The sequence below is a fragment of the Haemaphysalis longicornis genome, unplaced genomic scaffold (assembly GCF_048455015.1).
Source record: "Haemaphysalis longicornis isolate Haplotype H1 unplaced genomic scaffold, Haemaphysalis longicornis Haplotype H1 scaffold_8, whole genome shotgun sequence".
NCBI lineage: Eukaryota > Metazoa > Arthropoda > Arachnida > Ixodida > Ixodidae > Haemaphysalis > Haemaphysalis longicornis.
The window spans coordinates 187,326,142-187,338,640 of record NW_027526445.1 but is presented as its reverse complement, the minus strand read 5'-3'; the positions used below and the strand labels follow the sequence as shown (position 1 = coordinate 187,338,640).

Here is a 12,499-nt window from a genome sequence, read left to right as displayed (position 1 = left end):
ATAACACGTCACTCTGGCGCAAAATTTGAAAGTTTTTAAATACTTCTTGCTTTTTTTTCGTTAAAAAACATCTTTTGGGGCTGTAATGGAGCTGAGTGAGATACTGAATCCTAGTTCTTTCAAATTAAACGAAGTTGTACTTTCTCTTCATGGCTCCTTTAATACATGCAGAAAAACAAGCAATAAATTTAGCATAATGAAAAACAGCAACACTTGTTGCATAGATCTTTTTATCTGGAAGGGAATTTATAACCCTCAGGTTAAATTAATCGAGCTGTCGTCAGATACGTGTTTGGTTGCCCACTCCCGTCTTCCACAGGTGCAATTTCTCTCCCCGCCTCGCAAAAATTTCGGGGGCCAACGGCCTGAAGTAAGCACATATTCGCAATCGTGTTTGCGAACAAAACGGCATTGTTCTTTGGCCGCGTGGCGTAGCATTCAACGTCGAATCGTCGTGGGCGGGCGTGGCTTCACTGCAGCACGCACTGCGTGTCGACGCCCGCGTTGCTGCCCCCTGCGATCCAGTTGGACTTGCGCTGGGTGACCACGACGTTCTGGCCCTGCATGTGCGCCACCTGTGCCGGGTTCGGTGGGACGCCGGGCGGCGGCGGAGGGATCCGGGGCGGCGCCAGGTTTGAGAAACGCGCGCCGGCGTCAAAGCCCTCGTAGTGGAGCGTGCCCGGGTCGCTGGGGTTCACAAACACCCGGCCCTGCGCGTGGGCATGGGGTTCCGATTTCGAATGAACGGAAACCAGCAAAAAAGGACGCAAAACACGAGGAGAGACGAGACAACACAACGCTGGACTAGCGACTAATAGAATAAACTGACTCACTCTATGAGCAACCAAGTCAACGCATGCGCCAACACGTACCTTTTCGCCAACACGTCCTTTTTCGCTGGTTTCCGTTCCTTCGATATGTACCAACTGGCCCAGCAAGCTGCACTTCTACAGTTCCGATTTCACTGTCATGAAAGCTTGGGCTAGTTGGTAAATCATGTCAAGTGAATTCTTGTCGAAACGGGAGTCCAGGTCTGCAGAGTTCAGTTGTTCTTAACGGTCTGGGAATTAAGTGGAGGATATAGAGCGTATAAGTTGTAAAGTGCCTCCAGAAAATCAGCCTAGAATCGCCAACCTAGAAGATCACAAGCTTTACTGTCGTTTTTGCCCACCTGTCTCTCTGTGCATGCTCTCGCAATCAAGCGCAGCGCAAGACAATCCGTCTGTTGTAGAGCCGGCGCACGCACGAAATATTGCATTTTTGTATTTGAGAACCAGGCCAACCTTTGTTTGAAAATAGCACGAATCTGGTCATTTTAAGCAGTGTTACAGCCGATTTATAGCTAGGGCAAAAGCCTTTCCCACAGTCCTCCAACAGTTCAGGCCTGTTCCGCCACATCCGGACCTTGGCTCCCGGATTTCTTTAATCCATTCTCCATTGCGTGGAGCATTCTTTTCTCCGTGCTTCTTCAAGCTGCCTTCCCATACCTACAACCCTGTGCCATGGGTCAACCGAATGGCCCACCAGTTCTACGAATTACACGCCCGACTCAAATCGCCTTTTTCTCTTACTGTGAGATAAGTTAGGTTTCTAATAATCCAATATGCACATTTTGTGTACGTCCCTAAACGTTACCGTTCTGAGTAATCAGCAACTACGTCAAGCATTATACCACACTGAAAAATGCCACGCGCCAGTTCATTTCAACCCCGCAGGAATGCCACGATGAAAGCTTCGCGTAACGCCGATTCCCTCCTTTGCATGGGATCCGACTATTTTCTATTAAAGACTGTAGTCTTTCTTAAGCTACTTAAACGCCTGTGACACGATTCAGCCAGCCGGCCAAAGTGAAACTGGATCTGTGCAATAGTCGCATATACCCACAGCCAAATCTAAACGTCCAAGTCCGGTGGCAATGTTCATATTTGTCAACGTTGTTGAACAAGCACAAAACATCAAGCAAACGTGAGGCAGAAAATTAATAAAGTGATATTTGCAGTGTTCTTTTATTTAAAAAATTGTGGATGCTTGGTTTTTGCGATATCAAATGAAATAGTACAACTGCAGAAAATCGTCACCTGCTGTTGCCTGCACCACGATAGCTCCTGACGGAATATTAAGGAATCAAACTGCAACAGTAACGAGAGGTTCCACGTTCCGCTTGGAATGCACGTGGAGCAGGACAACGTGGTTCTATAAACATTGTAGTAAGGCGCCTCGATTCACGTGCGTCTCCGCCGTACGGCAGCGCTGGCATCGAGGCACCCAGTCTGGAGCAGGTAAATTTAAATTGACTTGTGTAAACATTTACCGTGTTACCTTGGGAGGAACGAGACGGGAGAGGAACAGATGAGAGGTGAGCGGGAAAGAGAAGGGAAGCATTTACTTGGCAGGGGCGCCAGTCGACTATCGTCTTTCATCGACATTTGCAACGAGAGGAGCAGATACGCGTCCATTTTTTTATACGTGGGACCATCCCGGGCTTCATTTCAGCCGTATATTTGCCCAGTTCCTGTCGCCATTGTCACTGAGGCATGTTTTAGTTGTCTGTTCATGGCTGATGGCTGGCATTTAACCGAGCATGGCTATGTACAGTCAACCACAAAGTTAACACGGATGACGCGCCATGAAGCAATAGTCGTAGGGTGCGAATCTGTCGGTGGTATGCTTACGGCAGCTGGTGCGCGGATTCTACGCTTTTTGCTCGCGGTTGTGGCCACGCACGCCCCAGCATAGCGTCTGCTGGTCATTCTTATTATCTCATTAGTAAATGAACGAAAAGTCTTTATTTATGGTATAATGGCTCTTTGGACTAATAAGGGGAAAGGACCATAGGTTTCAAGACAGGATGTAAATATTGTCTCAGCTGTGCTACATCTTTTCTGATCAGATATGTAGTCGGTGCGGTTTGTTCTGTATTGTGACTGCTCCTCCGCTCCCACACGTTACACGGCTGCTGCGCAAGGGCATTGCATGCGCATCTATCTGGGCTTCGGCCTTTGCGCAGCACTTTGGCGCCCGGTACCGTGGTTTGGCGGCGACGGCGGCGGCCGCGTAACCGAGCGAGCAAACGAGGCACCGAAGGCACAAAGAAAACAGAGGGCGAGTTTCTGGCTAACGTGTGAAGGGTAGGGCGGCACTCGCTGCTATGGTGTCATCTCTCTCTCATTGCCTCCCCCTCGCACCATCGCCGTTCGTCGCCGCTGAGGAGATCCCTCCCCTCGCTTCTTCGCCAACGCTCTCCCTCCGTTCGCGGCTCATCCGAACCATGTGACATCTGAGCGGGAGGTTCAAACACGATTTGCAACGACATGCTCGGCGGCGTCGACGCGCTGCGGGATAACGACAGAGTAGCGCGCGCCACCGTGCGTTCGCTAATCACGCGATCACTTCATGAGACGCATGCGTAATCGTCTTTGCGTTTGTCTCTTTTTGTATACTGATGATGTTCGATTCCCGGCCGCGGCGGCCGCTTTTCTGACGGAGGCGAAAAGCAAGAACGCCCGTGTTTTCGAGATTTCGGCGCACGTTAAAAGATCTACAGGTGGTCAAAATTAATCCGGAGCCCTCCACTACGGCGCACCTCATCGCCTGCGTTGCGGCGGCGCGTTAAACCCTACAATCAATCAGGAATGTAGGAATGCTCGAAGTATTGAAATTATCCGATCCCTATCGCCCCAGCCCGTGCTCAAGTCTTGTGTCCGGTGCATTCACTCTCACAACTATCGAAAAGCTCGAAATGTGGGCGATATCCGCCGCGGTGACCTACGGTGTTGCGCTGCTGAGCCCAAACGCGGATTCAAGGCCGGCCGCGGCGGATTTTTTTTTTTTTTTTTTATGAGTAAAAAACAAAAACGCGCTCACGTGTCGGGATTTAGGTGCACTTTGAAGACCACCAGGCGGTCGAAATTAATCCGAAGCCCTCCGTATACGGCGCGTCTCAAAGCTTGCGGCGCGCCCTTAAAATTTGAATTTCAACTTAGGTGACATGTGGGCGGAAGTCCAGTCGCGCCCAGAGAGAGCTCGGCCCGCACGCGCAACACAATGAGAGGTTTCTTTTTTTTTTTAATGCACTTAACAGCGCACGTAGAGGACACTGAAGAAAGAATAAGGACAGGTTAAAGCGCTTGGACGAGGGCACTCAAGAAAGAAAAGAGAAGACAAAGCACTGAGTCTGTGCCTTGTCCTGCTTTTTTTTTTTCTTGGGTGTCATCGTCTACGTGCGCTGTTAACTTCATCGAGATGTCCTACCAACTAGTCCATTGAGCCATTCTTGTGGACAAGCCACAGGACAAAGAGCTGAGTTTCGCTTCAAGACGAAACGGGCCGCTTCCCACTTTTGCACTCATTGTGACGTGCGCGAGGACCTGAACCACGTCACAGAACAGGATGACCACGTACTATGTGAATGTACTCACTATTGGCGGTGAGCGCGAACACGGGCGGCGCTGCGAAGCGCGCCTTTGTGACGTCGGCTTAGGGATTGTCTCATTTGTCGTCTGATTCACTCAGGCTCGCTCTCCCTGCTGTTTCTTAGCACTCAGTCGACGTCTGATTAGAGTGAACTAGAATATTGGAAGAGTGGCAAAAGCAAGGGCATTTTCAATGGGAGGCAGTGAGGCCGAAAAACTGGAAATCCGCAAGGGGCGCTGCCATCGATTACTAGAGGGTAAATAGTGTAGTGGATACAGTCACCGCCTGCCGCTCGTTGTCCCTGGGTTCGAATCCTGGCGTGTGCCATTTTTTTTTCTTTTTTAAAACCCAGGAACACGAATAAAAGCAAATGCTCTGTGCTAAACACCGACTGATTTAATGCTTGTGTTGATTATTGGCAGCGAAAAAATCTGCAGAAATTCACAGAATTGTCTATTAATGCCTAGCGTTCTTGTGCTACTTGTGTTGAGTGTGAGTTCTTTGTAGCCAAATACGAGTATGAGTAGAGAATTCCGTTGGTTTATTTCATTATTTTTAAGTTTTGTTTGTTTCTTTTCTCGATTAATGCAAATTTTAGTATTATAGTGATGAAGCGCCATATAGCTGGCTGATAATACCTTTATCCGAAGGTGCAAGGCGTACTGCAGAGTTGGAGCGTTTACGCTATTTTTTATGAGCATTTCTGACATTCTTTTGCGGGCTTTTTAGTTTATTATTCGGTTGTGGGAGGAAATGTATAAGATGCATATTTTTGATTTTGTGAGATAATGTTTGCGAAAATTTTATTTTTATTTTTTATGTTTTGTTTTTTGAAATGCTATCGGACAAATTATAACCATTTACGCTATTGTAACAATGAAAGCTGTTTTTTTTTCGACAAATCTGTATTTTGGTGGAAATGCAGGGGGTTACTTGGTCCTGGCTGCGGAGGTACTCAGCAAAGAATGCTATTACATTTTGGGCATTGAGAGTCGCATAGTCTTGCTCTCGGCCAAGTGGTTTAGTGGGGCGTAAGCAGATACGACGGTTGTACGCTTTCCCCAATTGCCATTGCCTCTATTCCCCTACCAATGGCACCTACTTGTAAGAGATATGGAGTATTTGACTGAACTGTTCCGAAGCAGCTTTCGCTTCTCAAAGTTGCGCTCGGAAGAAAATTCATCCTCAAGACCTCCTATGACAAGCTCTCATTCGCATTAGCCTACATTTTCTGTGGCATTCCCAATCTGCCTTCCTTCTCGCGTTGAAACAAAAATGAAGTGGAGGGAAAGGAACACTGGGCCTCGCAGCCTTTTTCGCGGCAATGGTGGCTCAGGGCACACGCACGTTCAGGCTTTTGAGCTCTTGTGACATCCCATAGCAGGCACGAGCATTTTTCACAAAGCATGATGAGCTCTACCTTATGGAGGGAAGAATGGCACGCCCATCCTTATGACGACCGAGGCTTATTTTTTTAAAAATCGATGCAACAAAAGAGAGCTTACACTCCTACTTCTACCACAATTTGATCCGTCATCGTACAAAACATTCTTGTTAGCGGCGCCAAGATATCTGCGCGAAGGAGCGCCAATGAACGAATCCGTGTTCAGAAAAAATGACTAGAAACGCACATCGACGGCAGAGCGAAGTTTTTATCTAAGGTTTAAATTGATTTCATTTATAGTTTTGTGTTTTAATTCTGTTCAAAATTATTTCTTATTTTCTGATTCATCTTTAACCGCCCCAAGTTCTCTAAGGTTGCTTCGCGATCTCCTTCCACCTTCCGGTTACAAATGCATTCGATCAGTCTCCTACACGTTACACCGCTGCTTGTTTCCTTAGGCCATTGCCGGGTTCAAGCACGTGTTTCAGGAAGCTTCGCGCTTCAACGCATTTGGAGCCTCTGAAATAGGCGCACAGCCATGAACTTCTCGCTTTTTTGACGCCTCGCGCATTAAAAGCATGCGCATAAAGTTGGCTTTGCCGCATGGCGTCTTGATGTGAGGGCATCGAGAGAGAGAGGGAAATTAGGAAGAGGAGGGGGGGGGGCGGAAATTCATAGGGCCGCCGCGACATGCAGTGCCCGCGACGAAGGGCATCGAAAAATGTATGAAATCATAACGTAATACAGCTACGCTATGCAAAAGGACATATTATCCTGACCTTAAATGTGGTTTAGGCATCTTGTTCGTGTGCCCCATGCATATGCAAAAAAAAAAGTTGTCCCATACCGAGATTCGAACCCATGAATGATGATTGGATGGCGGACACTCTATCCACTACACTACGCCCCGTCCAGTATTCCGCAGCAGCGCCCCTAGCGGATTTCCGTATTTCTGGCTTCAATTTCCCTGTGCCGCTTTTGCCACTATTACAATATTCTAGTTCACTGTAGTCTGATGCTTGTCCGCACCAGAATTGGCGTGTGCGTAACTTCTTGTCATAATACTAGGCCTAAAATCGCATACTAAAGGTGTGAGTTAAAGTATTAGTTTTCGATATTGCTTCGGAAGAAACATTGCCGGCCTCGCCCCATTCCTTACCAAGCCTGTGCTGTGCGGAGCGCGAAGATTCGGAGCTAGCCGTCAGCTTTTGTATTACGTAATCTTTCGACAAAGGGAATAGCCCGCTGCTAGTAAGCGACAACAGCGAAAACACAAGGCCAAAACAAATTGTAGGCCTTCAGGGCTCTCGGCTTTGACAGAAGGCATTACGATTCCCGGTAATCATATGGAAGGTATAACAGTTCTTGCAACCTTGCCGAGCGCTCGAAAGTATTGTATCACATCTCTTTACGTTGCCATGGCGGCATGACAGTATGCCGACATGCACTATGGGCTGCAATACCTGTAGGCTGAGTTCCAAATAACCCAGTATGTGTATAGGCTGGTTTTATACCAGGCTTCCAGGCTTCTACCTAGTATGGAGGTTTGTTGAGCAAAACGAGTCACGCATACGGTAAAGATAAAGTAACAGTATGTTTGTTCAGACCTGGTGGGATATTTCGGTACATTTCCAACAGCCACATCTTCCCAATATTAGGATATGTGTTAAGCAAAGCTGCAATCAAGAGGAGGAGGAGAAGGAGGAGAAGGATAAAACTTTATTTAACAATGAAATCGAACTGGTTAGTGGGCCGGGTCGAGGACAAGAGAGTACGAGTAATTTTCTTCAATTCATAGAAGGCCATCCTGAGTACAATAGGATTTGTTCATTGCGCCTGGAATGGTTGGAAAACAATAAAGAGCTGCTTGGGAATATTCATCAGTTTCGATTATTGTATTATATGCCCATATGTTATTTACTGCGTTAGTTAGCGAGTATACCGTGCCTTCAACACAGCAATAATGTTATCATTGTTCGGGTTGAGAGTCAGGTCGTTATGATAACAACGGTTACGATAGACATTCGGAGCCCAAAAGCCGCCTTCGAGTACTCTGGACAACATTGTCTCGGGCGCGATCGCGGTGGCGTAGCACAAACGTCCTCATTGTATTTGCATGTGAATAAACAACGCGCGCTGCCGATATGCACCTTCTTGCACGCAGCCATAACGAAAGCCAATTTGTGAACAACGGAATGTATGCCATACAACCTGAAGAAAAAATCAAAACTATCTTTGTAAGCCTCCCAAACATCCCCAAAACTCCGAATAAGACGTTTGTGACGGTGCAGAAAAATTATTGCGTTGGTCACAGAAAAAAAAATTCATCTGCTACAAGCCAACAACAACGAAAGAAATAGAAGACATCCGTTTTATATCCTGCTGTGCGATGCGCGTGTAGGGGCCCGCTGCTTCGTAAGTAGCGTTAGAGTTCTGAGTCTTCATAAGGGCATCTCAATATACTGCAGGGGAGCCTACGCATTTTGAGTACTTATCGAGGAGCTCTGAGCGCTGGTCCTCGCTATTAAGCTGGAAAGGACGAGCTACACGGGATCTTCTGACCGATGCTCTTAAGAAAGTTGTTCTCTATCTCCTCGTGTGTTGCAAACCTTTGGGAGATGCATCTTGAAATTATTTAGATGTGTCAGAAACTTGCAAAAATAACTGAATTACTAGAGCTGTGATTTTAATGCACTAAAGCAACAGAGCGGGCGATTTCTAGCACAGACGCTGCTGCCCCTCACAAGCGGAGTGTAGCAGACGACAGCGAGCGGCGCGAGTCCCTAAGCCGACGTCAGGGCCAGGGGGCGCCACTCAAACATCTCACCGCCAATAGAGCATCTAGGACGTCCCCTTTTAGTGTCCTTGGGCCTTCCGCTTTCTAGAGGACTAACTCTAAGTGACGTGTTAGGCCCTTAATTGGTCTAACTCTAAACGTGCATATCGAGCGACAGAAGCTCTATTGTCTGGTGTAGCTAAGATAGGTGCCTTGGATATGCCAACCTCACCAGTTCCATTAAAGACTATCTCTCTTTCAGCGCTCTGTCCTGTCTTTTCTTGAGTGTCCTCGTCTACGGAAGATATCATATAGCCAACCAAGCATTAAGAGGAGAGGAACGTGTACCCACGGGGTCTTGGGGGACTGGCATCTGCTGCATCTGCTGCGGCATAACCCAGAACTGCTGGGCACCGGGCGGAAGTTGCGCGGTCGGGTTGGATGTTCCGGCCGGTCGGTCGCCCGGCGGCGGTACCGCCGTAGGCGGGGCCGCAGCGGGGCTCTTGGCGGGGGTCTTGTTCGACATGCTGCTGGGCCCGCTCCACGACGGCGCGTCCCGGCGGGAAGCTCTCTCGCGAACCGCTCGGGTACGGCTACCCAACGGCTACGACACCTTCCACGGTCGAAGACACTGCAGGGCAAAGCTGGCTGCGCGAGGATGAAGGCTGGTTGGTTGGTTGGTTGCCTCATACCATGTCACATACCCACGCGGGGGATTGGCCAAGAAGCTTTGTACCCAATCAAGGGCAAAGCTGGCTGCGCGAGGATGAAGGCTGGTTGGTTGGTTGGTTGCCTCATACCATGTCACATACCCACGCGGGGGATTGGCCAAGAAGCTTTGTACCCAATCAGGATGTGACCTATAATTTTTTAGATCTCAAAATTTAGAAAAGAAAATGCAGGACAGATTTTTTAAATATGTATAATATGAAAGTAGAGTCAGGAAGAAAAACTAAATAAATGTGAAATGCCTAGCTAGCTAGCAGGAAAACCGGCCTGTCGCCGCAACATAAGAGTGAATGGCGGACAAAACATCCCTGTGGCAGACTCCTAGGGTGGAAGCGCCTAATGACAGCACCTCGGAAGTAGATAGCGCAAGGTGGAGGCGTCTAAAGGTTGACTCCAGATGCTTGCGTCGCATTGGGGAGAAGCTGCGGCAGTTAAACAGGAAAGCTCTATATTTCCTAGTTTGTCGCAAAAAGGACATTGCGGAGATGAAGCCAGACCAGATTTATAAAGATAAACATTTAATGGGGGAATTTTGCACCGACGTTTGGTGGTTGCTACCTCCCATATCCTTGATTCACAAAACATCGCATGCATGACGAATAAGGTGGCTATAATTCCTAGAAGAGAGAAGGGCATCTTGCCGATAAGTCTGGAGTAGTTGTAAACGTCTAAATCGTGCCCCCAATAAAAAGCTATAATTTGGACATTGAACCACCAAAGGGCCACCAAGAGACATACTGGCTAATTGATCAGCCCGCCCTCTTCGTCCTCTTCTCTGGTTGAGCTGCAAGGCGCGTGGCGCCTCCCGCCACAGCTTTCCCGCAGGAAATTCAACATCCTCCTCTAAAGTGTTCAGTTCGTCGTTTCCGTTGACGTTCAGCTTCGCGTGCCTTCGTTGTATCAGTAGCTTCTTGACGTAGTTTGGATGAGTGAAGGACATAAGGCGCGATCGTACCGCATGCTCCCGTCTCGGTTTGTAGCGGTGGGAAGAGCGCCACGTACCTCCCGCTCCGGCCAGAGAGTCGTGGGATCGAAACCGGGCGCCGCCAAACTTTATTTTTATAGTGGACTGCGCTGACGTCAGCCCAAACGCTGACGGGGCTGAAGAGACGCGCGTGCGCAGTAAAGTGCGGACGGCGGACAACAACAAGGGAGGGAGGGACACAGCCCCGAGCATGAGATGCTTCGCATCTAAAAGCTAACCATAGGGACTAACACTTATCTATTAAGGCAACAACTTCCGCGTACGCAAAAAGGGATGTATGTGTAATTGTATTCAAGCTTACCTTTCTGCTACAGGTCGCTTGAATTGCTAAAAGACATAATGAATGGTTAATCGGGGTTTATTTACAGCGAACTTAAATCTTTTTTTCTGGAAGTAAAGGAGTTTTTTAAAGTCATATTACAATCAGTGAATTATCCCTAGCCAATCTCCCCTTGTGGGCACGCGCTGGAAACATTGAGGGCATCATTATCAGCTCTTTCTTCGGAAACCGTGCGCCACCTAGTGGTTCGCTCCGAACATTACCGATATTACCAACTCTCCGACTTTCCTTTCATTCAGCTTTGCTTTTAAAAAATCCGACAGCACTGAATGGCTCACTAGTTTTTTTTTGTTTTTTTTTTATTCGCGATAGGCAGCCCTTTGGCATAAGAATAACCTATTTACAGGTAGAGACCCGTCTCTCGAAGGAAGGCAAAAAGGGAGCGCTGGTGGGGACGCTGGAGCCACCGGTGGAGGTTGGGGGATCTTCCAGGATGTCAACTCGGGCATCGCCTTCTGGTTGAGTCCAGTGAAGGACACGCCCATATTAGATGGTCCGCATCAGGAGCTGTGCAGAGGGTGCAAGTGTCGTCGAACGGGACATGGTTTATTTAGTGACGCTAGGCATGGTAGCGTGGTGGCCACACCCGGGTCACGGCAGGTGAAAGCGTCACGTCCAACGCGAAGTCTGCTCAGCAAAACCCTTGGCTGCGAACGCGCTCATATGCGCCGGCCTGGCGTATGTTTATGGGCTAGCTTACGCGAGGGTGTACCGGAGGGCGTGGTGGTACATTTTAGCTACATTTTACATTTCTAGTTAAATTTTACGGGTTTTCGGGGGATCTAGCTGTGCGAGAGCAAGTCCCGTACTAGCCACGTAGCGGAATCCGAGAATTCCCGCACAATATAGATGGACCCAGAATGTTCGGAAACATGACAAGTTAAGCGTGTAATTCCTCAAAATAAAGATTTGCAACAACAACAAATTCCTGGGGCTTCTCCGGGCATATAGTGCCGAGTATCTAACCGAGCTGATGTCGGTCTCTATCAAGCTGTGAAAGCAGGCAGCTTCTGGCCGAGAAACTGTTCTGTATCTCTCAGAATAAAAATGAATTGAATTCAATCTCCAAGCGACGAATCAGCTACGATGAAAACAGTACGTTTATCTGCACTGACATTGCAATGCATCTCCGGTAATTGTTATAGCTCAAAAGGCTGCTTCGCGAGGGTATGTTGACCGACTAGCTCGTCCGCGGGCATATGCGCACAGCTACAACCAACATTTCCTCCGAAATCCCCCTACCCAACCAGTCGAGATCGTCTGCACCCCGGCCCACACTGGGGTGGGAGGCAAAGAGGTGGCCCACAAAACAGCACGACAACTTAGCAGCCGTGCTGGGCTCGCTCCTGCTCCCTACCACGGTGCTCGGTCGGCCTGCGATCGACTGCTGTCGTACCAAGAAATCACAGACCGCCTCTCCCGCCGCCGCTATCACGTACCCTGCCCACAGATCCCTCACCAACGCTCAGGAGTGCCTATGGCGACTCCTTCAGATCAATTCCCTCGCCAGTCATTCCCTCCTCCACAAGATCAATCCCTCTGAGTTCCCTTCACCCAACTGTCCCCTCTGTGACTCCCTGGACACACTAACCCACGCCATGTGGGCCTGCCCTCTTAATCCCCCCCCCCCTTCCCTTCCCCAGCGTCGAGCAGTGGGAGGACGCGCTGGGCAGCTGGCAACCGGGTGTGCAACTACTACTCGTTGACAGAATCGCCACCGTCGCCGATAGTCGCCGCCAGCTTTCGGCCGGCGGCCACCACGCGTTCCTAGCCAATTTGCTTGGAAAACAAAGTGATCTCTCTCTCTCTCTCTCTCTCTCTCTCTCTCTCTCTCTCTCTCTCTCTCTCTCTCTCTCTCTCTCTCTCTCTCTC

At 48.8% G+C, this 12,499-nt stretch overlaps 1 protein-coding gene across 1 annotated transcript; it reads right to left on the bottom strand.

The window, feature by feature from the left end:
• Positions 1–163: 163 nt before the first annotated feature.
• On the bottom strand, positions 164–10,865 carry LOC144148964 (uncharacterized). The gene is made up of 2 exons (XM_077680482.1): positions 8,926–10,865; positions 164–710 (listed from the first exon to the last, which is right to left on the bottom strand). Exons 1-2 carry the CDS (start codon positions 9,097–9,099, stop codon positions 471–473), a joined length of 414 nt encoding a protein of 137 aa, XP_077536608.1. The 5' UTR covers positions 9,100–10,865; the 3' UTR covers positions 164–470.
• Positions 10,866–12,499: the final 1,634 nt, after the last annotated feature.

Coding starts and splice junctions, on each gene's coding strand:
- LOC144148964 (XM_077680482.1), bottom strand. CDS start 9,099: ATGTCGAACAAGACCCCCGCCAAGAGCCCCGCTGCGGCCCCGCCTACG. Junction 711..8,925: donor TGCCAGTCCCCCAAGACCCC/GTGGGTACACGT, acceptor GCCCACGCGCAG/GGCCGGGTGTTTGTGAACCC.